The 26,395-nt window shown below is 29.6% G+C and overlaps 1 protein-coding gene across 1 annotated transcript; it reads right to left on the bottom strand.

Annotated features, from left to right (window-relative positions):
* Positions 1 to 535: 535 nt before the first annotated feature.
* LOC114292308 (heat stress transcription factor A-2e) lies at positions 536 to 8,035 on the bottom strand. Its single transcript, XM_082886757.1, has 2 exons — positions 7,394 to 8,035; positions 536 to 1,210 (listed from the first exon to the last, which is right to left on the bottom strand). The coding sequence occupies exons 1-2, from the start codon at positions 7,715 to 7,717 to the stop codon at positions 887 to 889; spliced, it is 648 nt and encodes a 215-aa protein (XP_082742883.1). The 5' UTR covers positions 7,718 to 8,035; the 3' UTR covers positions 536 to 886.
* Positions 8,036 to 26,395: the final 18,360 nt, after the last annotated feature.

Raw genomic sequence — 26,395 nt, 5'->3', positions numbered from 1 at the left:
ACTCTAGCCTCAGCCACAAGTTATTCAATCATCCAGAGTGGACCTAGGTTATTTCAGAGCCAAGTGTAAATTGGAGACATATTGCGTAAGGAGCCAAGTATAAGCTGGAGGTTCACTGATCGTATGACGGATCTCGCGTGTGGATCTCATTTGGAGGTACGTGGTGGAGTGAGATCTTAGGAGTGAGATATGGAGATGAGATCTTGGAGATGCCTTGCCTAGGAGTAATTATCAGGTTTTTTAATAATTTCAGGTTGGTGGTGTGTTCAACCGATAGCAGGGGTCTAATAATTTCATGGCCTCAAATACAAATGGTGGAGAAATGACAATATATCATTAGATGAGCATATGTGGTGGCTCGTCATTGGCCTGTGTATTGCCTTGTGAGGCTGCTACATGGCATCAACAAACTCCCAGAAGGCTGACGTGGAGATGACATGGGGATGGACACATATACGTACAACACCAAATGACCCTTCCAAGGCCAGTCTCCATTGAAGTTGTTCATATTTCACTGTGACAAGACCCAACAAAGTTTAGAAGAAATGTTCATTATTTGATTTGAACCCACTGAGTATTAACATTTGAGATTCTGGGATCAAAATGCTGGATGGTGTAATTCCATGACCAGCCAAAGATCATCTGAATCCAAAATCTCTGTTCTTGTACTTATTGTACTTCAAACCGTACAATATAATAGAAATTTCAAAACACGAAAATTTCGAGACATAATTATGCAGCTGGAAATGCATTGAATACAGCAAAACATGAATTCTCGATATAGTGGATCCCATGTCATCTACGACCATGGCAACGAGACAAACACTGTTCAACATTTTCTTTCTTTTCTCATTTACCCTCAATACATATGCGCGGGCGCACACTTCTAACATAACCTTCTCACTTTAGCCTGGGGATTGTTGATGTAGTGAGAAAGGCATTCAAACAAGTGTGTCTGTAGTGCTTTGAAATGCTCTATTTGCAATTCTAATTCTATTCTTTCTTTCCTTAGGTTCTTGTTCTCTTCCATGAGTAGCAAACGATTGTTTTCCTCTTCTGCGTTTTCATTCTCTCCGGCTGCTCTGAGGTATGCCGGAAAGGCGCTGGGCTCACCTTTTTTTCTGCTGATCTCCACAAGCAGATCTCGGCGTCCCCTTTGGAACTTCTCATGCTGAAATTCCCATCTTTTTGATGCAGTTTTCTTGAATCCCTAGTTTTTTGGGTTGTAGTGTTAGAGCTGAGCTTTGGGAATGTGCTAAACAATCAACTTTTTGATTAAAAAAATTAAAAAGTCAAAAAAATTGTTTGTCATCAGATAAAAATTAACTATCACATCAACTTTTTTACTCAAGTAAATTTTTTTAATAATTTCCCAAAAATATTAGTAGCTTTTTTACATTAAAAATGCACTAAAAAAATAATCCCAAACAACTGCATCAAGCTCATGTTGTGTCATTCGTCTCTTTATCCATGCGTCACTGGGACGAAGTCAAAATTTTTTTATACCGCCGAGTAATAAAAGTAAGGGTAAATTACACTTAACTCCTTTATGGTGTGTTTGGTTGGAGGATTTGGGGAGGGATTTAGAAAAGAAAAGGGAAAAGGTGTGTGAAACTATGTGAAATTTAGGCATATTTTATTCATATTTCACCTACCTTTTCCATTTCCCTTTCCAAATCCCTCCTCAAATCCCTCAACCAAACACAACATTAAGGTCACTGACAATTACAGTGACTTTTTTTTTTTTTTTAGTTTTAATAATTACATTAATCTCTTTTACTTTTGAAACTATTGTTTTCCTCTATTATTAGGCTATTTAATAGAATTTGCTGATGTCATACTGATGTCATACTAAAAATTACAAAATTACCCATTAATTACTTTATCTATTTAAATGAGAAATTCCACTCACCTTTCTTGATGTTTTGCATATATATTATTAAAAACACATACATATTTTGCCATTATTTAATAAAATTCTTAAACTGCATGCAATATTAAATAAAATATTTAAATTGTTAAGACATTATTCATTTTTTTGATAAAATACTTAAAAATAAATAATCTCTCAAAAATTAATGTTAGATAACATTTTAATAATTTGATATAATACTTATTTCACACCACTTAAATGACCTAAAATTTATTATTTTAAGTACTGCATTTATTATTTGAATTTTTTTTAAGTTAAAATAAATAGATTTATTTTTTTCCGGGAAATTTGTATCACTTATTTATTCATATGTAAAAAAATTATTATTTTATCTTTTCTCAATCATATATTATTCTTAAATTTTAATTTTTATCTATGAGCCATTAAATTTCTAGTCAATGCATATTTAAAAAAACACAGGTTAATATTTCTTATATGATTATAAAAATAAAAATAGAAGTAAAAAAAATTTAATCACCTCACAATGAATTAAAATTAGTTAATAGGGAATGACATATCAAGAAATCATTTGAGAATAATAAACAATTCAAACAATTTGTCACTTCTTACAACCAAAATTAAAATTAATCTTTCCTTGAATGGAGAAATTATTTGAGAATAATAGAACACTTAATTAATTTGTTATGTCTGATACTTAAAATCTATTTCTCCATCTTTATTTATCTCATTTAAACTATTTTTATTAAATTAAATATTAAAATACCTTATGGTTGAATATTTTTTTATTTTTTATTTTTGTTTATGAAAGTTCAAAAAATTCTTGTAGAAAAAAATACAGTTAAGAAATTATATTTATATTTTAAAAAAAATATGAAAAATAAACAATAATTTCATATATATTTAAAAAGGTAATTAAATTACATTTATAATTTTTTCTTTAGAAAATATTTTATTTCGTTGTGTGTTAAAATTAGTATTAGATCCTGATTTCTCAGTCTTGACAATAAAATTATATAAGTATTAGATATACGGAAGAAGTAAAATTAAATAATAACACTTCGCTATAAATATTAATAGAAAAATTAAAAATAAAGTAAAAATTTAACCATTAATGAAGGTGAGAAATTAATTTTAAGATTTAATTTAATAAAAATAATTTAAATGAGAAAAATAAAGATGTAGAAATATATTTTAAGTATCATACAACAAATTAATTGAGTATTTTAGTATTCTAAAATAATTTCTTCATTCAAGTAAAGATTATTTTTATTTTTAGATGTAAGAAATGAGAAATTGTTTGAATTATTTATTATTCTCAAATGATTTCTTAATTTTCCATTCCCTATCAACTAATTTTAATTTATTGTGAAGCAATTAGAATTTTTTATTTGTATATTTATTTTTTATTTTTTTAATCAAGTAAGAATAACCTATGTTTTTTTAAAATACGCATCGACTAAAAATTTAATGACTCAAAGATAAAAATTAAAATTTGTTAATAATATCGTAACAATTTAGGGATAAATAATTTTCTTACATATGAATAAATAAGTAGGACAAATTCCAGGAAAAAAAAATCCATTTGTTTCAACTTGAAAAAAGAAAAGAAAAAAAATTAAATAATAAACGCATTAATTAAAATTGATAAATATTTCGTTGTTTATATAGTGTGAAATAAGTCTTATAAATATTGTATTAATTATCATAGTCTTATATTAAACAATTATGGTGTTAAGTTAAAATATGCATGGATCTTTAATAATATATATGTAAAACCTCAAGGGAGGTGAGTGAAATTTTTTATTTAAATAGTTTATTAGTTCAAAGGGGTAATATGGTCATTTTGGATAGAAAAATAACGACGTTTGTGTTAAATTAATGGATTGGGAGAATCTTGATATTGTTAGCAAAAGTAAAGAAAAATTTTGTAATTATTAAAACCACATGGAAGGTTTTTGTATTTGTTAGGAGATAAGTGTAATTTATCCTAAAATAGGTAAGTTATCTTTAGAAAGTAAGAAAAAATAATGAATTTATATGAGTTGTTACTTGATACTTATCTTAGTTATTTCATACAATTTTGGACTATATAATCAACAAAACAACAAATGACATTAGCATATATATATATATATATATATATTAAAAGAGATAATAGAAAAATGTTGAAAAACTTAGGAGGGGCCATGGCACCTTAGCCCACCCCTAGCTTTGTCACAATGCAAGGCTGTATGATCTTAATCAAAGACGATGAAAATAAAGATGACATATACGTAGCATTACTTTATGTAAGTTTAGGCTAAAAGGATATGCCTTAGTGTGACAAAGAAAAAATAGAAGAAGAAATTCTTTTATATAGGGTGGGACTCATGTTTTTTTAATTTCACATCCTATGGGAAAGTTGTGATTAATTTTACAACAATGATTCATCCTACTAAAAATATTACCACTAATAGCACTAATGCATTAAAAAAGTAAAAAAAAAAAAAAAAATACAACTCTAAGATCAAAACATCACATCATTAATAGCGGGACCCACTGCCACCTAATTAGTGGGAGCACTAATTACTGCTCCCAAGCATTTTTCTTAATTTTATGATTTATTTCTATGCAAATAGATGATGTGTGACAAATACTTCTTAAATCTATGTAATTCATAAGGGTTGCCATAAAATGTGGTCTTGATTGGTGTTCATATTCCAAGGATCATATATTCATCAAATTAAGTCAAAGTTACATGGGTTTTGAAAGGAAAAGTAAAAGGCATGAGAGGGTGATTCTTTTGACCCTCAAGGAACATTGTTTTCAAACCAATACCTTGTTGGGGTACCATTGTTTGACTAATATGCTTCTATAGGTTAGCAAGGATTCAACCACAGCACTATCATCATGTACTATGCTTCATATGCTCCACCAATGTCTAAAATAAGAGTTCTCAAAGAAGGGGACACACACAAAAAAAAAAAAAAGAAAAAAAGAAAAAGAAAGTCTAAAATAAGAATAGTAATTTATAAACAGATAAAATCTACAGTTGCATTGAGACTTATCGTTTTAAAATAAATTGTCCATTTAAATAAAATTCAATTACAAAAATATCATTGTCATATTATTCTAACAACAAATATTCTATAGAAAAAAATTTGTATGAGTAAGTTTTTTTTCAAAATAATATACTTACTTTTCTTCATAGTTAAACAAGATGACAAGGCACTTTTCATTTTCAAAACATTTTTCACTGATTCAAAATTAATTTTAAGCTTTTCACCTATTTCTAAAATAGTTTTGCTCCCATATCTCAATAATAAAAGAATATGAAACATTTTTCCATTAATTTCATAATACCTTTTATTAATTTTAAAACTAATTTTACCAATTCATCTATTTTTAAAATACTTTTCACCTATATTCTGATAATAAACAATGACTACTCGTTAGCATTTGTCTTTCTTTTAGCAACTTCATTCATAAATCTCAATAAATGAATAAATAAAAATTGCACTTTATCAAAAAGAAAAATAAGAAAAAATTACAACTCCCATCTTAGGCTATCAAATATCAATTCAACTCTTACACACTATGCATCAATGGTCATTAAAAGACACGTTAATATCAAGGTCCAAGATTTGAATATCCAAAGTTGAACCAGAGTTGTCACATTCAACTTTGAAAACAATAACATGATTTGTACATTTTAAAAATTGTAAATTATTTTAATGAGTATTTTATTTTAAAATGAAGGGGCACACATTTGTCACCTCATTCTGTATAGATTTTTTTATAAAATATTTTCTATTTATGTATTATCCCTCAATAAATAAACAACAAACTTTGATTAGATATGGTGATGAGAATTAGAATTGTAGCAAAAGGCCTATTGATCATACTTGTTCATTCTAAATACAATAATCTTACTAAGTTCAAAAACGTAATTCAAAAATTATTTTTAAAAAAATGTATTGTATTTACAAATCACACTAAATTTGAATTTCTATCACACATTTCATTTCTTGATAACTTTTCACATATCTTTTTTGAGCATTGTAATTTTTTTCTTTAAGGGTGAATTTGTTTAAGATGGAAGTGGTAGAAAGTGACCATGGTAAAAACTAGGGATATAAGATTTCAGTGTAATTTTATAAAAATAATTTCAGATAAGTGGTAAATTTTATGAGTATTAATAATTAAAATTATATATATTTTCATAAATCTATAATTATTTTGTAAAAATGCCACTGACATGTAATTTTTCCTAAAAACTACAAGAAAAATTAATGGGGGATATAATAAAAAAATCTCGGGGTTCGAGTCTTGTAACAAAATAAATTATGATTTTTTAATTTTATCATTTTAAATCCTAATTTTTTAATTTGCTTTCAATTGAAATTATTTTCTTATTTTTATTAAGTAAAATTGACGGAAAATAGTATTTAATCATTAAACTCAATTAGGTGTATGAAAAATGTCTAAAATACCAGTTTTCATTGAGTTTAATGACTAAAAAATATCTATATTTTTTATTACGGCCCTGCTGGAGACCCCCAGCAGGGAAGGACCCCCAGCACCCCCACCTCCACGTGGGGGGCTGATTTAAATTAATAAAATTAAAAATTCATGATTTATTTCGTTATAAGACTCAAATCTTAAAGTTGTTTTTATATCTAATTTTTCCTTAGTATTTTTTTTACAACCGATATTAACATTTGAATTAACTTTTTAATTTCTTATAAAATATAAATAAATAAAAAAAACACAAGAAAATTTAAATTTAGAGAAACTAATGTGTAGGTCATAATAGATGGACTAATTATCCAATAGGTCTGATAATAATTAATGGTGTTTTTCATCAAACACTATTAAAAAAATGTCACTAATTATTAATTTTCAGCAATAGTTTAAAAATTGTCACAAAAAATGTCGCTAATTGTAAGTTTGAACGATTGTTTAAAAAAAATCGTCAAAAAATATCACTAATTTTCAACTTTCAACGAAAATTTAAAAAATTCGTCACAGATAAAGTCACTAATTGTAAATTTTAGCGACAATTTATACAAATCGTAACAAAAAAGCTACTAATTGTCGAAGTTTAACGACTTATGCAAACAATCATCACAATAAAATTATTTTTAGCGATGATTTTATTAAGACTTATTTTCAATAAGACTTGATGGAAATAAAATCTAATTATTAAGACCTATATCTATAATTAAAATTTCAAATTTCTCTATCTTTCTCTTGTAAATTTTTATCTTAATAAAAAATTCGCAAAAAGATATATTTTCTTTTCTATCTCTTTTTCTTTCACAAATTTTGCTTTCTAATCATACAAAGGCAATTTTAGAGCTCAAGGATTAAAATTTCAAGCTTTGTGTGTTTTTTTGAGTATTTTTGAACAGATGAATACGAGAGAGAGAGAGAGAGAGAGAGAGGGAGAGGTGTTTTGAGTGTCTTTGAATAGATGAATATGAGAGAGAGAGAGAGAGAGAGAGAGAGAGTACTCACATAGGTGTTAAGTTGGCGAATGAAGCTTGAGAAATTGTTGTGCTTGAAGTACCTAGGCAACATGAGCTCCGAGAACTCCGCCGGAGACCATACAACAAATCCAGTACCCTCCCCATTCCACGTCACCACCCTCCTCCCTCCACCACTACCATCACCACCACCATGTGCTTCTGATCTCCTCCTCACTCTTTCTGCTTCTTCCTCCTCCAAAAGATCATAAGTTTTCGATAAAAATGGTGCCGGGCACTTAGTCCTTGGTGGTGGTGTTGGCAGCGGCTGGCCAACTTTCCGGCCAACCTGCCGGTCCGGAAAATCTGTTGCCATGCTTTCTTGGTAGCCAAACAGGACCCTTAGTGCATATTCTTTTACTTATATGCTAAGCCCCCCTAGACTTGGAATTTTGGAAACTACTAATGTCTTGGAAAGTGGCATGTGTCTTTCTTTCATTCTTTCTTTATTTTCTTTTTTACTTTTTGGGCAGAGCATGTTACTTTTTTCCAAGACAAAAACAGATGTTTTTCAACAGTTTGGATTTTCTTGGTGATTTTTTAGAAAAGATAATGGAGGGAAATGTTCTTGCGATTGGGAAGGGAATGGAAGTTTCATGGTTTCTCTACACAGAAAATGACATGTGGGTATTTCAATGCTATAGGACAAAGACTTCTTTTAAACTAGTCAGATATTAGGAAAGATAGGAACTCAGAAAATGGATGGTCGAAATTTAATTTTTATATAATAGAATTTAGGGAGAGTTGTTTATAAGTCCTATTTCGAATACCTATGTTATGTTAAGTCTTGTGTAATTATTTATAGAGTCTCAAGTTTTATTTAAATAGGAATGTATTCCACAAGATCCTATAAGTTGTAAATAATGGTATTAATATACTATTGTACACTATAATGGCAAAACCATATATATGAAATTGAATGTTACCATAGAAAGTAACATTTTCACATTCAATTAAAAAAATAAAAAACCTCGTAAGTTTGCGAAACGTAACGTGACACGTTATGTTACGTTTATATAAGTGTCACATTACGTTCATGTAGGTGTCACGTCACGTTATGTTTATGTAGATATCACGTTACTTTACGGTTATGTAGGTATCACGTTACGTTACGTAGATGTCACGTCACGTTACGTTTATGTAATGTCTCATCTGATATGGTCACGTTACGTTACGTTTATGTAGATGTCACATTATGTTCGACAAACTTAATCTATGGTAATATTCAATTTCCTATATATGATTTTACCATTATTCACTACAAGAAAAAGCACCTTTGGCGACTAAATTTTTAGTCACCAAAAGTCTGTTTTTAGTCGCCGAAAGTCGAGTTTTTACTTTCAGCGACTAATTTTTTTAGTCACCCGTTTTGTTGTGTATATATGGTCGGTGGAGGTATTGCGACTAAAATTTTTTTAGTCGGCAAAAAATAGCTCTTTAGCGACCAACGATTTAGTCGCCAATAGTGATTTACACTTTTTAAAATCACACATTTAGCGACTAATCTTTTAGTCGCCAATAGTCTATGAATCGTCGACTAAACCGTTTAGTCGCCCAAAATAAACACTTTTGGTGTCACGCCCCACTTTTTATTATTCGAAGTATTACCATTTTCCTTTACTTAATTCCGTTTCAGAGATAACATGCGGAAATAAACTCGTATTCAATTCGTAGAAGTGAATAACGTTGCTCTCATTCGTATGCAAGTAAATACAGCATGAGTATAATAAATGAATTGCCCTTAGGCTTACATCATTAACGAATCAAGAAGAATGATGCAACCCTTTACACATATGGCATTCCGCCAATACAAGAAAGGCCCCGTGGCCAACAAATAAGAAGATCCAAATCTTGTAGCACATTCAACTCAACACCTGAAAAAGATTAAACAACGTGGGATGAACATATAGTCCAGTAGGGATCTCAACATAGCCCTCAACAATAACAATTTACAGATAGCTATGTTCATGAATGCTCAATCTCATACTAGGATAGTAATGTGACAATTTATACAAATATACATAAGTATGAACTTTTCTTGAAAACAACCATTTCAACCAACGTCATAGGCGATTGAATTTTCTTTTCTTTTCATTAATCCCCGTCCCAATCTTTCATAACATTAACAATACCTTAGGAAATAAATTCACTAAGCCCACTACTCTCTTCCATTTTCCACACATACACAGATATGCCTTTTCAAAACATATATCTCTATAAAATATCCGTTCTCCTTCATACTTTCCAAAAGACAAAAATGACATTTTGGCTTCTTCCCGATACAATCAAATCTATACACGCACCGTTATAAAAAGGGAGATAACAACTCACCAACTTGCATAAGATAAACCAATGGGGCAACTCGGCCCTCCAAAAACGTAACCAACACAATCCATGATATTCTCAGACATACTGAAACATCAACAACAAAACTTTACTCTATTAGCTATGTGCGTAGTAAGTCAAAGATACACCTCTCACAACAACATGCCAGTTTACCAGGCGCTAGCTGGAATGGTATGGTGCCTTAGATTTTCAGCGCAGTCAGTTCTCCAGGCGCTAGCTGGAAGGTCACGGTACCTCTGATTTTTAGCGCAAGGTATAACACCACTAACCAAACACAACAGGGCATAACCAACATGTATAACACATATACATAAACTATCAAGATACAAGCAATGTGTTAAAGTATATGAACACATAACTACCTCCTCCCGAGCAAGTATACATATATAATGTATCTCAACACTTCATCACATACGATGTTCAATCAACAATGGTATAATGCATACACGACAATCCAACACAACCGTGCCATCCTCCATCGATGACCAAGGACAAAACCTCTAGATGCAAATATTTAGTACATCTATTAAAGACTCAATTACTATGAGACCACAAACCCAACAACAACATTAACATGGTAGTTAAAGATACAATCCCTCACATGTGTGTGTTCAACACTCAAGAAACAACAATCCAATTTTCATACGTGTTTCAAAAATACTTTTCCCATTTCACAAAAAAAGTTCCATTTCCTTTTGTTTTCACAAAACCAACTTCGTCCCTTTTATTGTCGCAAAACCAAATCCGTGGATAATAAAGCCATAACTCATATTAGTCCATTATATTCATTTCAAACCCATTCCAAACCATGGTTAATCCCTTAGGCATTAACACCTTCACCCAACTCACAATAACAATAAAGATTTACAACATAGGTTAACTACCCTCCATTTTAATTTACCAAATCAAAATATAATTTAGGTTTTTCTTCTTTCAACTATAACATGCTAATTTACACTCCAATTAACCCAAAACAACCATCAATGATAACATAACCATTTTTCAAACACGCAACCCTAGGTTCCTTCTCATGATTTCAAACAAATCCAACATGGATATGATTTTCATGCAATACAAAATTACCACATGTCTATCTATACGCGAAGTATTGAAAAGAACAAGGAAATCCCTACCTCAAATGTAGAACCCAAGGAGAAGAAGAGCAAAACTCGGAAGTGCTCCAAATCCTAAATTTCTTGGATCAAAACGAAGCTCTCGACGATCAACACACTTCTTACAAAGGCCCAAGGTGAGGAAAACACTCCTACTAGATCAAACCCTAGTGAGAAGTTAGGTTTTAGAATGAGGAACTCTCAAAAATTGGTTTTGGGAAAGTAAGAGAGAGAAAAGAAAAGTGAAAAGTGATTCAAAAAGTGATTTCACGGACTGATATAAAACATGTCCGCTCGATCGTAAAACACCCCGCTCGAGCGTCAGACACAGGTTCACGCTCGAGCGTCCAAAGATCTGCTCGAGCGCCGAATGCACCCTCCCAGAATTTTCTGCAGACGACCAAAATGCTGAGAGAAGGAAATTCACGCTCGAGCGTCCAAACTACCACTCGAGCGGAGAGGCAACAACAAAAGCCCGCTCGAGCGTCAAAGCGCCGCTCGAGCGGAGAGACCAAAACCTGGGCACAATTCTAAGTTTTAAAAACACAACCAACTTATTCCCAACTTGCCCAACACAACCCAAAACTCTAAAACAAAGAGTAAGGGATAGAAATGAGGATAAGACAACAACAAATCTACGGAACCGAGTTCGGATTACAGTTAAAAAACAATAGGAAATACCGGGATTGCCATATTTGGCGACTAAATTTTAGTCGCCAAAGGTGCTTTCGTGAAAGAAAAAAAAAACCAACTTTTTGCTTTTTCTGAGATTCAAACCGCCAACCTCTCCCACATTCTAAACCTTTAGCAACACACTCTCTCCACTATGTCACTACAACACCACATGAATATATATGCAATATATATTATTTATATACTATATTGACCCATATTAATATCTAGCTATATATATAAAAATAATTATTTTTATTCAATATAATTTATGAAAAAAATAAATTATTTACTAAAAAAAAATTAGATCACTTTTTGCGACTAAATCTATTTTTTAGTCACCAATTGTATAGTTTTGGCTACTAATTATATTTTAGTCGCTAAAAAAATTCATTCCCGCCGAAAAACCTCCACTTTTGGCGACTAAACTGAAATTTAGTCGCCAAAACCTCTACTTTGGGCGACTAAACTGCATTTAGTCAACAATTCTTGACTTTTAGCTACTAAATTTTTGTTTGTAGCCAAAAAGCTTCACTTTTGGCTACGAAATTGATTTTTGTCGGTAAAACACGTATAATCGGCGACCAAACTATTTTTTCGTCGCCAAAACCTATACTTTTGACTACTAAATGTTTTTAGTCGCCAAAAACCTTCTTTTTTGGGTACTAATATTTTTTTAGTTGCTAAAACCCCGTATATTCGGCGACTAAACTGAGTTTTAGTCACTAAAACCCCTACATTTGGCTACTAAACTGTTTTAGTCGCCAAAAGTGTTCACTTTTGGCGACTAATTCCATTTTAGTCGCTAATTCTGCTACTTTCAGCGACGAAAAATCTATTTTTAGTCACGAAATCTGCTTTTTCTTGTAGTGATTTATGATAGGGTATGGCTTCTGTTTTGATCAAGGTATAGCGAAATCTGCTGTTGGGCCCGTGGGGGCCCACCACGGGTCCCGTTTTGATAATCTGAACTGTCAACGTGTAGAACTCGTCGAGTACTATATGCTTGTAAAAAATCACGTTGATCAGATATCGATAACTATATGATCAAATCAGTTTCATATTAAAAAAATTGGATGGTGAACAAATTAATGGTTGACAAAAAACTGTTTTGATCACATAGCTATTGATATCCGATCAACGTGATTTTTTACAGGCGTATAGTACTCGACGATTTCTACACATTGAACGGTTCAGATTATCAAAACGGGACCCGTGGTGGGCCCCCACGGGCCCAACAGCACTGTCCAGTCCAGAGGATTGGACTGGACAGAAGCCATACCCTTTATGATATTAGCAACTAATATTGAGGGTAAATGTGTCAACAAACTTCATACATGACTTATGAGAATATAAGTTTTTTAGTAAGATCAGTATAAGTCTCCCTAATAGGACTTATAAATAATTTTCCCTAGAATTTATATTTAAAATAAATTTCAATTATGTGATATTTTATTTCATTTTTTTTTTTTTTTTAAAGTTATAGTATGTCTAAAGTTTTACATTTCATAGATGGAATGAAATTTTGTTTATAAAATGAGAAAGAAGGCTTGCATGTGAGGCCTACCATTACAAATAGAGCCAACTCAACAATATGTCTAATTAATGAAAAATGCTTGGGAGCACTAATTAGTGCTCCCACTAATTAGGTGGCAGTGAGTCCCGCCATTAATGATATGATGTTTTGGTCTTGGAGTTGTATTTTTTTTTTTTTTACTTTTTTAATACATTAGTGCTATTAGTGGTGATGTTTTTAGTGGGATGAATCATTGTTGCTAATTAATATATTTATTGATATATTTGTTAATATCTGACATAATTGATCGAGATATAAATTTTACTACTTTTTTTATTGCGTGAATTTATAAAATAAATATCATGCATACATGTAAAAAATATCATATTTAGAAGAAAAAAAAAATTATACGTAGACCAAGGCAAAATAGGATATATATATATATATATAACTTTAAAAAGTGTATACATTTCGTGTTTGAATTTTGAATTTGTAGAGAAATTTATGGGAAAAAAAGAAGAAAAAAAAAAAAAAAAGAGATTAATTATAATGAGTGTCTCTGTACCTTTATTAAAACCTCATTGTAAACCTTCATTTTCGATTGAACTGTTAACCTTGCAATTGAAGTATCAATGGCGCTGTTTCATTTTGAAAAATCTAAAATTCTCAAAATATTGATTTGTGATTATGTTTCAATTTTAAATAGTGAATACCAATCTCAATTAGACAATCAATTACAAATCAACACAACAATTTAACGTTAAAAAAATCACAATTGAAACATCTCCAATTATGATAAAAAAAAAATCATGGGCCAAAACCACAAAACAATTTACTAAGAAGATAAACACGAATTACAAATGTGTACTTTCAATTACCTAACGAATCCACACCCAGGCCCTGATGTGCCTCTTCCACCACTATCTTCACCTCAGAATTGTCTTGCCCAACGTTGAATCCATAATGCTGATGTCGAATCCAAGACGATAAGCCACTCCAAAATCTACCAAAACTTTAAGCCCAAGTTTCCCAAAATTCACCAAAAAATACGTTTCTTTTTTGTGAATAAAGGAATAAATGTAAACCCCTTGATGATACCAAGATCTACCAATTACCCTCAAATCATTAAGGAAACACTTATAAAAATAGCCTCCTATATAGAAAACATTGGCAACTCTACTCTTCTAGAATTTGGACAACTTAAACCCTAAACACAGCAAACGGTGCACTTTCTAATAAATAGAATTGAGAAGACCGTTTGAGCAGTGTGAGTAAAGGCGGAGCAAAACATATAAGCCGATCACTCGAGCGCACATTTCACCGCTCGAGTGATGAAATATCTTTCCCAGAAGTTCAGTTTGCAGACAGAGATACTAGATGCTCTTATTTATGACTCGAGCGCACAAATGACCACTCAAGTGGTCAAACAATCTGACTACATTTTTTGCTTCAGGGGCGCTGCCTCTCGACCCTGCCATCTTGGACCCACCATGGCAGGCTACCCCTAGAACCTTGCAAGCTGATCGGGCAGTTCGATCCCCAGACATAGTCAACGAAGTGGCAAACATGAAATACTTAAGATTACAAACTCTTCTACATAGGTACAATTCGGGTTAGATTTGTATCTAAATAATCACATCCTCACTAAAAAAAAAAAAATTACAACTGAAAAGAGTTTTATCAAATGAGATTGTAAATTATAAAAACCTAACACGTCAATTTGCCAGAAATAAGATAGATGGAAATTAGCAAGTTCTACCCTTGCCATTTTTTAAGGCATATACATGTAAAATCAACGATCTTCATCATGCAGTAAGAACTAAGACAGTGCAAAATACTACTCAATCAAAACCGCACCGCTCTATTCGCTAACGCGGTTTAAATTTTAAAATTTATAATCCGCTTTCGAAATCATTCCGCTCCGCTATAGTTAATATATATATATATATATTTTTAACTTATAATGAAATATCAAAGTAAAAATAAGTGTGAGAGAGATTTAATATGAGAAATTTATTACAAATTAGTAATTATATATATATATAAAAAAAAATATTTTGTTAAATTAGTTTGTGTTATATATATGAAAAATATTATGTAAATTATTGTTATATATTTTGCAAAGGCTTAATAATTAGTTAGAATATGCTTTAATTCGCCGATCAAAATTGCTCAAACAGTAATTTGCCAATTCGTTAATTCGCGATCCGTTTATAATTTTACTTTCAAACCGTCCAAACTACACCGCGCACACCTCTAGTTAGAAGTAGTATGTCTGTTATGTTTGTTTAGCACTATAAGAGTACTAGTATGTTTATTTAGAATTAGTATGATTGTTATGTTTGTTTAGCACCACAAGAGTTATTTAGAGTTAGTTGGGTCTTTATCCTATAAATATAAGGTTAGACCTCTTTAGTATGGAGTTTATGATATTTTGATATTGAATACTTCAGAATTGAGAGCTTTCTTACCCATATTGAGATTTTCTCTCTCTAATGAAATCTCTTTCTTGAAAAAATAACTTGAGATAGAAGTAAACCTGAGAGCGTACTAATTTGACTGTCGGAGTGCTAATTACGTCACCCTTGGCGGGAGTGTTCATCCCTTTTTCAGGTAGCAATCAAGGAATCATGGGCGTCTAACTAAATACTAGAGTATTTCCAAATCACTTTTCCACAATAATCAATTATATAAAATTAACTTCTACTCTCTCTCTCTCATTATAATTGTTTATAAAAATGAAAAATTCAAAATCTGGGTGCATTGAAGAAGTATACACTTATAAGTGACACCAACACATTCAAAAGAAGAATGGCAATGCGATGGGCTGGCCGCGAATTCTGACCAATTGGGGAAGAGTCGGCAAAGTGATGAAAGCAACTGTTACTAAACTAAAAGTATTATTATTATTTAATTTTATAGCATGAATGAAATAAACATTCAATTAATTGAATGCATTGTCAAAAACAAAGAAAAAACAACATATAAAACAAAACTCATACATACAATGAAAGGCAAAATGTATGCTAGGGACACATGAGTGAGCTTTGATTCAATGCTTCTCAACTTCATGAATATATAAGATTATAGGATCTATATATTGGAAATCAAGATACTATGAATATAATTAATTACTAAAATATAAACTTAGATACATACCGTTTGATTCCGTATTGAGTATTGCTTCCTTGAAAAAAAGATTGTATTCACAATCGAAAAACCTTAGTACCAGCTATTCCTCTCATTCTCCTATATCTTTCACATTGGACAGATAACCCTTTGATCCACATATATATAGATATATGTAAACCCTAATATGATAAGAGAGATGACTAAGCCTAAATAAAACAATTACCAAACCCTTCTATTAAGGAACCCAAATAATTTAAAATATGCATTATACCTCCATACCATATATCCACATATAAAATAATGGGGAACTTACCAATAAGTCTCATATACAAAGTTCAAGACCCATCTAATCCTCAAACAAAACACTTATACCAATTAGTCTTATATATTTTTAATTGTGACCAAAAAATCCTTTTATTATTTTTATTTTTTTTAAATTTAGAGACACTGTTACATCATATTACCATCGGACTTCCGTCAAACGGTCACCGGAGATTCGTCAGAATGTTTAACATCACTGGGAAGTCGCTAGAGTATCGCCGGAAGTTCACTGGAGTGTTAAGAACGTTAATGGAAGTCTCCGAAATGTTCAAAACGTTCACTGGGCATTAAGAACAACATTGGAGACTCACCGGAATGTCTAGAATATTGCCAAAAAAAAAAGAATAAATAGAGAAATTAGAGCAAAAAAACATAACAAAATGTGTTAAATATTGATAAACTAAAAGAAAAAACAATGAAACGACAAAAACCAACAACAATGAGAAAAACATATGCTATTTTTTAATTTTTGTAAGGTTTAAGCAAATAATCTCAAATATTGATCAAACTGAAAAGTAAGTTTTGAAACTGTAAAATGTTACAATTCAAAATAAAAATCTATTAAGCATTTATTCTTATTAATCAAACTGAAAAACATGTTATGAAATTGTAAAATTTTACAGTTCTAAAGAATGTTATGAAACTGCAAAATTTTATAATTTTATACCATGATTTATTCCAGTGCCAAAAAAATTTGAAACTGCAAAGTTTAACAGTTTTAAACCATGATTCATTTCATCGCCAAAAAAATTTGAAACTGCAAAATTTTACAGTTTTCACCGCTTGTAACTAAAACTTGAAAACAATTTGTTCAGAACTTGAAAATTTTCTCCATTAGAACAGAAAAAGAGAAGTGTATAACAGAGAAAATGTAGAAAAAAATAACAGATCGAAGGAGAAAGGCGGATATAGAGAGAAGATTGTACTCCGGCAACTATTTTTTGTTTAGATCTAGCCAAATCTGATGTAAATCTACTTAGATCTGATATAAATCTACATCAGATCTAAGTAGATCTACTGATCTTCTTCGTTGGAAACAAATCTTGTTTACCGTTGATGAGGGTGAAGTAAGGAATCGGCGGTCGGTGGTTGCCGGTGAATCCCAATTGATGGTAATCGTCGGTCGCCGATGACTATATATCGGAAGAAAAAGAGAAGAAATAAGATATGGTTATCCGTCAACGATCGTCAGAAATCACAAAGAGCAAAAGAGGCAGAGAAGAAAAATAACGTTATAGGTCTTTTTGGTATAAATAAAAGATTATGGGATTAAATAGACTGCACATTTTTTTAAAAAGACTTCTTGGTAATTTTTTCAATAATAAATATACTAAGATGGATCATGACCCAAAATTTTTTGGATCACAATATTAATTTTGAGCTCATACCAGTCAATCTTTCGGAACCACTTTCAACCCATTTTTCACAAACTAAACAAAATATAATCAATGACAATCTAATTAAGAAAATTTCTTACAGAATATTTATTAGGGTCTTGCGAATGACGGCCCTTAGGGCTGTCAATAAGAATTACGTAAGGTCAATATATATTTTGTATATTTCAAAATAGTTTTACATATTTTTATTCATTCTTTACATATTTTAAGGTACTTTATACATATTTTTTTGACACTAATATTTCTCTATTTATTAATCCAAGTGATCTGTAGGTCAAGTTCGACAACATCAAAATAATTCTTCTTTTTATCTTTTAATCTTTTTTTTATTACATCACCTCTTTACTTTTTTACACATTTTTTCATAAAAAGATAAAAAATACACTTATTTAAATCATCCCTAACAACTCCTTAATCATCAAATAATCAGACCCCAACTTTAGTTTAAAGTACTCTCGTTTTTCTTTGATAATAGTGGTGAGATACGTGTGCAAATATCTGTAGTTTACTAATGAAAACGATGAATAGAAACTGTTTATGAAATTATGAATATATAAATTAGTTTTCCAATGGCGATTTTTTCTTTTTGATCGTTGTCAAACTATTAAGGACATTTATAGGGAGAAGAAAAAAAAAATCGTGAAAGAAAAGGCATCAACACCTAGGACTGAGTAAGGAATTCGTAAAATTTGTAATTCGATCAAGTCTAGTCCAATCTAGTAGGTTTGGATTGGTTTTTTGAATCCGTAGTTCGATTCCGGATTGAAGAATTAAAAATCTATAGTTCACGGATTGGTTCTGAATTGAACCTCATGGTTCCAGATTGGAATCGATCTGGACCATATACAAATAGTCTATATTGTTATTGTACACCCTCTCGCATAATATCTTCTCTTATTCCATATAAAACCTAAATCCAAATCTAAAACTGCATAGTATCTTCTTTTATTACTTTTATTTGTTAATTTTTAGTTTTAATTTGTAATGATTTAAATACTTATAGTGGAATCAGTTTTTTAATAGTTATTTAAATTCTAAAACAGTATGTCGCTATTATAGAAAGACATGTTGCTATTGTAGAACTAATATAGTGCTATGTTTATGTTTTTATGAAATTAAAGCGTTATATATATATTGTTATTTAATTATGTGAATCCGTGGTCCTAAACCGATCTAATCCGTATTTAAATGGATTGGTTCGGATTTGTTCCATCATTTAAACGGATTGGTTTGATTCTAATTTTTTAAGAACCATAAATAATAAATTAATCCTGATTTTACCTTAATCTGGTCCAATCCGGACCATGCTGACTCCTATCAACACCAACGTAAGGGTTGGAAGTGGGTTGGCTTTTTGGCTTTTTGGCTTTTTTGGCTATTTTAGCCTGGGCTAAAAAGCTTGGTTTGGGAAGGACTTTTTGGCTTTTTGGCTTTTTTGACTTTTTTTGTGAGAGAAGAGTGTAATGATTATGGGTTGGATGTGATGTTTTGTTTGTTATGGCTAAAATAGCCTATTTTGTCTTTTGTGGCTATTTTAGCCCCAACCTTGCTTGCCAAACGGACCCATAATAGATAGATTAGATTGCTCTTGTATCTTTGATTTCAAAGGGGAAAAAAATCATAAGGGTGACTGAAATTTGAATCTTGAATTTAAATTTAAACGGTAGATTATAAATACATCCTTTGAGATTTAATTAAAATATTAATCGTTCTTTGTGATTTTAGAAATTACATTCTACCCCTTGAAATTTCTAATTTCATAATAAATTGTCCCTTTTATTAATAAATCATCAAGTCAATTAATAATTTTTAATGTTATTAGAAATATAATTTAATTAATAATTTAGGTAATTTTATTATTGTATAGGAGATCAATTATGAATTTCATTTTTTTAATTAATTTTGTTAAATAGATAATTCTAACAAGGGGATATTTGTACTTTAAACAAATTTCAAGGAGTGTATTTATAATTTATCCTAAATTTACACTTAGTGGAGTGCGATTTGTACACTGAATTAATTTGATCCACACATTTTAAATTGTACAACTTTCTTCAATTTTTTTGTTAAGATATTGGTTCTTAAAATTTATCAAAAAAAAAGTAATACAAAAGAGAAAAAAAAAAAAAAAAAACTTCTTTCACTTTATTTTTAAAAAAATATTTTTCTCTCTATTTTCCTTTCTCCCCACAAATGCATAATTCAAATATAATTTGTATAATGTTTTCTCCACAAATGAATTATTTAAGGGTGAATTACACTGACCTCCCCTAAAGTTTGAAAAAGATACAATAAATTTCACAATTTTAATATAATTATATTGGTTCTTTCAAAGTTTTAACTCACATATCATTTATCCCAATTTCATCAATAATTCACTAATTATATATAGACGAAAAAATGATATTATCATCTATTTGACAATAAAATGTATATTTTCTTTATTTTTCTTGTGTCATTATATAATTTGAATTAATTATGATCCTTTTAACCTTACAAAAAAGGAGGTCAATCTAATTATATCAAAATTGTATATATTATTGTATTTTCACTAAATTTCAAGAGAGATTAGTGTAAATTACACATTATTTATATGCAATTTGATTTATAAACAAATTTACACACATATATATATAACTCACTCAAAATGATATAATTTATTATTATTATTCAAAATGATATAATTGTGTTGATTGAAAATTAAAGAATCACAAAAAAGTGTGACAGGTGTGAACTGTGATTATTATTTTTAAGAATTTGAAATATAGTTTATACATCTAATTTATTTATAAGGTGTACAGAAGGGAAGTCACAAAATAGCAGCAGCACATGATTATATGACATCTTAGGCTAAACAACAAAATAGGATCTTATTTTAATGGGGTCTTCATCAACATCAATAAAATAGGATCTTATTTCAACATTTTCTTGCATATATATTTTTTATACACTTCAATATATTTTTACATATTTTTTAACATTAACAGCCTTAATGATTGGTTTTAGCATTATTTTTGCAATAATACTACATCTCCTTAATTTATCATTCATGAATCATCCATAATGATGACATTGAGATTAAATCCTACATGATATAATATTTGAGAAATCAAAATTTAAGATTTGTTAGACATATCATTAAGATAATTTTTAACAGTGATAAATTAGATATCTTAAGTATTTTTCTTATTTTTAATGAAAACCCTTCTTCTTTTTTTTTTTTTTTTGGAACAAAATGACGACCCTTCCAAACAGTGCTTAAAGCAGATGATGTTTTATTTTATTTTATTTTATTTTATTTTATTAACATTGGTAGATGATGGTTGTGTAGGTGTGATAAAGGAACAAGCTTTAAGGGGTTGGTATAGGAGCAAACTCTTTTTTTTTTTTTTTTTTTGGGAGCAAACTTCATTTGACTACTGGTTTAAAAAATAAAAAAAACCTTCATTTGACTACTATGCTATTGGGTCCCACCTGACGGAGACCACGTGCTCAATACAGGGACGAGTCTCTCAAAAAATAAAAATAATTTAATGTTTATTATGACCTAAATAGCACATTTTAGACCCTCAGTCTCGTTTGGAAACATATTAATTTAATAATTTTTTAATTATTTGACTAAAATATTAGTTTAAAAAAATTAATATATTTGGAATAATTTTTTAACTTTTTACAAAAAGATGTGCAAAAAATAGAGAGAAAAGAGAATTTTTGACTTTTTAATATGAGTTGTTGCCTTTTTAACTTTTTTTAATAACTTTTTGACTTTTTAGCTAAACTGGTTGTTTCCCAAACGAGACCTCAATTCATAAATTCATTTCTTAATTTTTCGGGTCATAAACAAGGTGTTTGAAATTATCTAAATAAATATATTTTTTAATTTTTTATAAAAAAAGGTGCAAAATATAGAGACGTATATGATCTAAAAAAGATAATAATAATAAAAAAATATATTTCTGTAAAGAATGCCAAATAGTGCCTAAATTCTAATCTTTTTAGGTCAAAAAGATGCAATTTATCTAAAATGATAAATCAACTTATCTTTTATTTGTTAAAATTCATCAAACTAGCTATCTATTAAATATCATACATTTCTCTACCTACCACCATTACCTCCAGCCCCTGCATGCTGATCACTTCTATCGGCAACTTTTCCGATGACTTTTCTAGTCAATTTCCAGTGACTTTTCGGATCACCTTTTCTAACGTGCCATTATTACTAAATAAGATTTTACTTTGGATCTAATCGGTTTTGGTTGGTAGCTCGAAATTTAGGGGCCCGAATGCCGCTAAATTTCCATATAAGGCAAAAAAAAAAAACAAGGCAAAAAAAAAAAAGAAAAAAAAAAACAAACTTATCCAAAAAAGGAAATTAGGGCCATTAGGGCCATTGTTTTTAGGGCCACAATTCATTTTCCGGATCTAATACCTTATATTTCCTTTAAAATGAACTTTTAACTAAATTTTCTTTCATTTTTTTTATAGTTATTGAGTATTCATATAATTAGATTATATTTATCTTTAAAAAAATTATACTTTTAAAATTATATTAATAATCTATTTTTATAAGATAAATATAATCTCATTCTATAACTATCTATATCTAATTAATTTAATTTTTTTTATAGATAAAATGCTGGATGAATATTACAGAATAAATTATTTGAATAACTGACATAAACGGACCAACATAAACACCTCCCCAATTGAATTACGTAATTTTTTAAAATGCTTTAATAGGGTGTATCATGTAGCCCTGTAATAATAATAAATCCGTAAGAGGACCAACGACCTTTAGAACTAGGAAACCAAACCTAACATTGCTAAAGATTATCATATTCATTTCTTTTTTATTATATTTGAATTGTTTTCTCTTAATATATATGTTGTTTTTAAATGCGATTGTCGTATACGGCTGTTTAGGTAGGTGAAAAAGCTTTTGTTTTCATTTTTTTTTTAAATATTCATAAACATTAAATCATACTATGAGAATTTCCAAATATATGATTCTCATGTTGTTGGGCCTGTTTGGGAACTCGGGTTTAGACTTAAAATAACCTCAAACATTAAAAAAAAAAAAGTTAAATAGCTTCAAATAATAACTTAAATCACTAATCTATATTATAAAAAAAAATTAAAAAAATGTAACCTAAGCCACTATTACGTTGATAGCCTGGTACTGTCACGTTAATAGCCTATCTCACAAGTAGTAAATGATAAATTTACCCTTTTAGAACAATTTTTAAAAAAGTGAGGTTATGAACAAATTTATCATTTCAGCCTCAAATATCATTTCAAACACATTTTTTAATACAATAATCAATCAAAAAATTTAACCCAACTTTCTAAATACAAAAGTAAAGGAAAATGAATTGTGGCCCTAAAAACAGTGGCCCTAATGGCCCTAATTTCCTTTTTTGGATAAGTTTGTTTTTTTTTTCTTTTTTTTTTTGCCTTGTTTTTTTTTTTTTGCCTTATATGGAAATTTAGGGGCATTCGGGCCCCTAAATTTCGAGCTACCAACCAAATCCGAAAGTTAAAATACTATACTAAAATAACCAAATACCTAAAAAGTAAAAAAAATAGTCAATTTCCAAAGGAGGCCATTATATACAATGATTGTGTGTTTCACAACAGTAAAACAAAAGGATTTGACATGGAAAATCTCATTCCATTTTGATAAAGCGTGAAGTGCTGAACTTTCTTTCAGTTTAGATCTAAATCAGAGAGTGGTGTTCGGGCTCATGAGATTCACGATGTGTTATGTTTCAATAATTCAAATAGTTTATTCTGTATGATATTTCGTGTATATCATCAATAAAACATATTAAATCGATCCGATAATCATAATTTTTATTTTTTTATTTTACCATGTTTGTCTCACACAAAAATTGATGGTTTATTTTTTAAAAACACAATTTTCATCATTTTTTATTTTTTGTTGAGACTAACACAATAAATTCAATCTGCTATGATTATTGGATCAATCTCTTTTTTGTTTTTTGTAATGATATAAACGAAAGATCTTATAAAATATACGTTTCAAATTATCAAAATGAAAACACTCACTAATCCGTGTTTTTTTTTTCTTTTCTCTCTTTTTTGTTTTTTGGATACATGCAACTGTTAATTGTCACACACTTATCAACACACTTCACAAAATAACATGAGCTTGGAAAATGAACTTAAAAACATTTATGTTGTATTTTGATTATAAATTTGTATAAGAATTTGAAAAAGGAAAAAAAAAAAATTAGTTTATATTCCATTCATCATTTTCTTTATTATTAATATTTTTTTCCATCTGTATTCAAATTTATAATTTAAACACAGATTCTAAGTCCGGAAAGCACGATTTTAAAAACACTTGGTTTGATACCATGTCAGTGTTTTTGTGTAGGCCATTTTTTACCCTCTTGGTATTAAATGTTGGGCTTGGCCCAATTTCTATCATACAAAAACTGTCAGTTTAGGGCGTGAAATGGATTGGACCCCATTGCCCATTAAACTAGAAGTGCTACAATTGGCCCATCAAAACTTAGAATTCAGGAAGAATATAAATCATGGCTGGAAAATCTGTCTACCGTTGTGTTTGAATTATAAATTTAGATAAAAACTTTTTAGAAAGAAAAAAAAAAAAAAAAAGAGTATGTGAAATGTAGATAAAATAAAAGATAGTCATATATCATTCATATTTTACCTACTTTTTCATTTTCTCCTTTCAAATTTTTACCTAAATTTATAATCCAAAAACAATTTTAATAGATAAGGTATTTTCTTGTGAGTGTAAATAAATAAATTCTATTCCTTTGAACTACCAGGCTGATTCATTTATAAAACGCATGTATATGTATCATTGTAGCATGATAATTTTGGAGGTGATACCTATTTGGTTTAGTGGTATTTGATTGGTAATATTACCACTCCAATCATTGGGATTTTGAATTTGCCCTTCCTAATTATTAGATTTGTCTCACATCATCTTTTTAAATCATTTAAATTTTGTTAATATAATCTAAAGGTCCCTCTACTCTTTTTTAATGATTTTTGAATGAGATTTTTTAATATAACATCAAAACTGAGTCTTAAGAAAAAAAAATTAAAGGAAAATACTCTCATAAAAAATAATAATAAATAAAGTAAAAAAAAAAACTCCAATGATTGACCTCTTTGTACCAGAGGTTTGATCAACCAAATTTACCAATTGTTAATTATTGAAAGGTTTTTAACTCCTTATCACAATCTCAAATCCTATAAACATAGAAATTAAAATATGTGATATCAATTCAAATTTGATTTGATATATGCCAGGCAGATTCAGGAATGTTGCTGTGCAGTCCGCACGGCAGTAACAGCAAGCAGATTTTAAAAATAATTTTCTAGCCAGCAAAAGTTTTAAAAATGGAATCTCCTGAGAAGAGACCCACTATTTAACCACTACACCATCAAGTTTCCTTATAAACATTTGGTATATATATTATCTATTATCTTATTTAAGTGTAATTATAAATATATTAATATAAAATCTTGTAAAAGTTGTTGTGCAGTAGCAACATACGGTTTTTGTAATTTTAAATAAGAAAATCTACATTCAAAACTACATGGTTTATGAACTTACAATTTCTTTTTACAATCAAACTCTTAACTATCGGTATTTCAAAAATCCTAAAAGTTTATTCTCATCGACCAAACATCCATCTAACTTCGCCGGAGACTTTTCATTACGTTCATTCTCTATCGCCTTCAGCACACTCTCTTGGTTTTGTATGAATAGAACATATTTTCTCTTTGAATGTTAGGATGTTTCAAGAAAAAATATATAATTTTTTTCACTTTTATGATTGTAGTTGGTTGATTTTTTTTTTTTCCTTGCAAAATGTTAGTAGCTTTTTATTTTTTATTTATTTTTTTCTTTTTTAGTCTTGACAACTGTTATTTTGATTGAGATACTAGATTACCATCTGTCGGTAGCAATCAAAAGTAGAAGCTTATTCCTTTGTAGAATCTTCTGTGTAAAAAACCCATGCATATATAGTAAATCCATTATTGATAGAAAAAGAATCCATCAAATAACAATTCAAATCATCAAACTGTAAAGAAGCCACAAGCTTCAGTCAAGATAGTGTGCAAGAAAATAGAAAATCACTAACAATAGAATTACTTGAAAATAAAATAACACTTCTTCGTAACATATTTTCTCTTTGAATGTTAGGAGGCCTCAAGAAAAAATATATAATTTTCTTCACTTTTATGATTGTGGTTGGTTGATTTTTTTTACCTTGCAGAATGTAAAGAGTTTGTATTTTTTTTTTAGTCCTTAGAATTGTTGCTTTCATTATTAGCATTGTATTCTAGATATTAGATGTGTCTAGTTTTATTATTACCTTTTGTGCATTGCTTTGTTGAGTTTCTGTAAAAAAAAAAAAAAAAAAAATTTGTTTTGGACACCAACAAAGTTTGTATGTTTTTTTTAGTTCTTAAAACTGATGCTTTCATTA

The sequence above is a fragment of the Camellia sinensis genome, chromosome 9, assembly GCF_055761805.1.
Source record: "Camellia sinensis isolate YWXY chromosome 9, ASM5576180v1, whole genome shotgun sequence".
Classification (NCBI taxonomy): Eukaryota; Viridiplantae; Streptophyta; class Magnoliopsida; order Ericales; family Theaceae; genus Camellia; species Camellia sinensis.
Note: the sequence above shows the minus strand (reverse complement) of the source record. Positions and strands in the feature narration are given on the sequence as shown.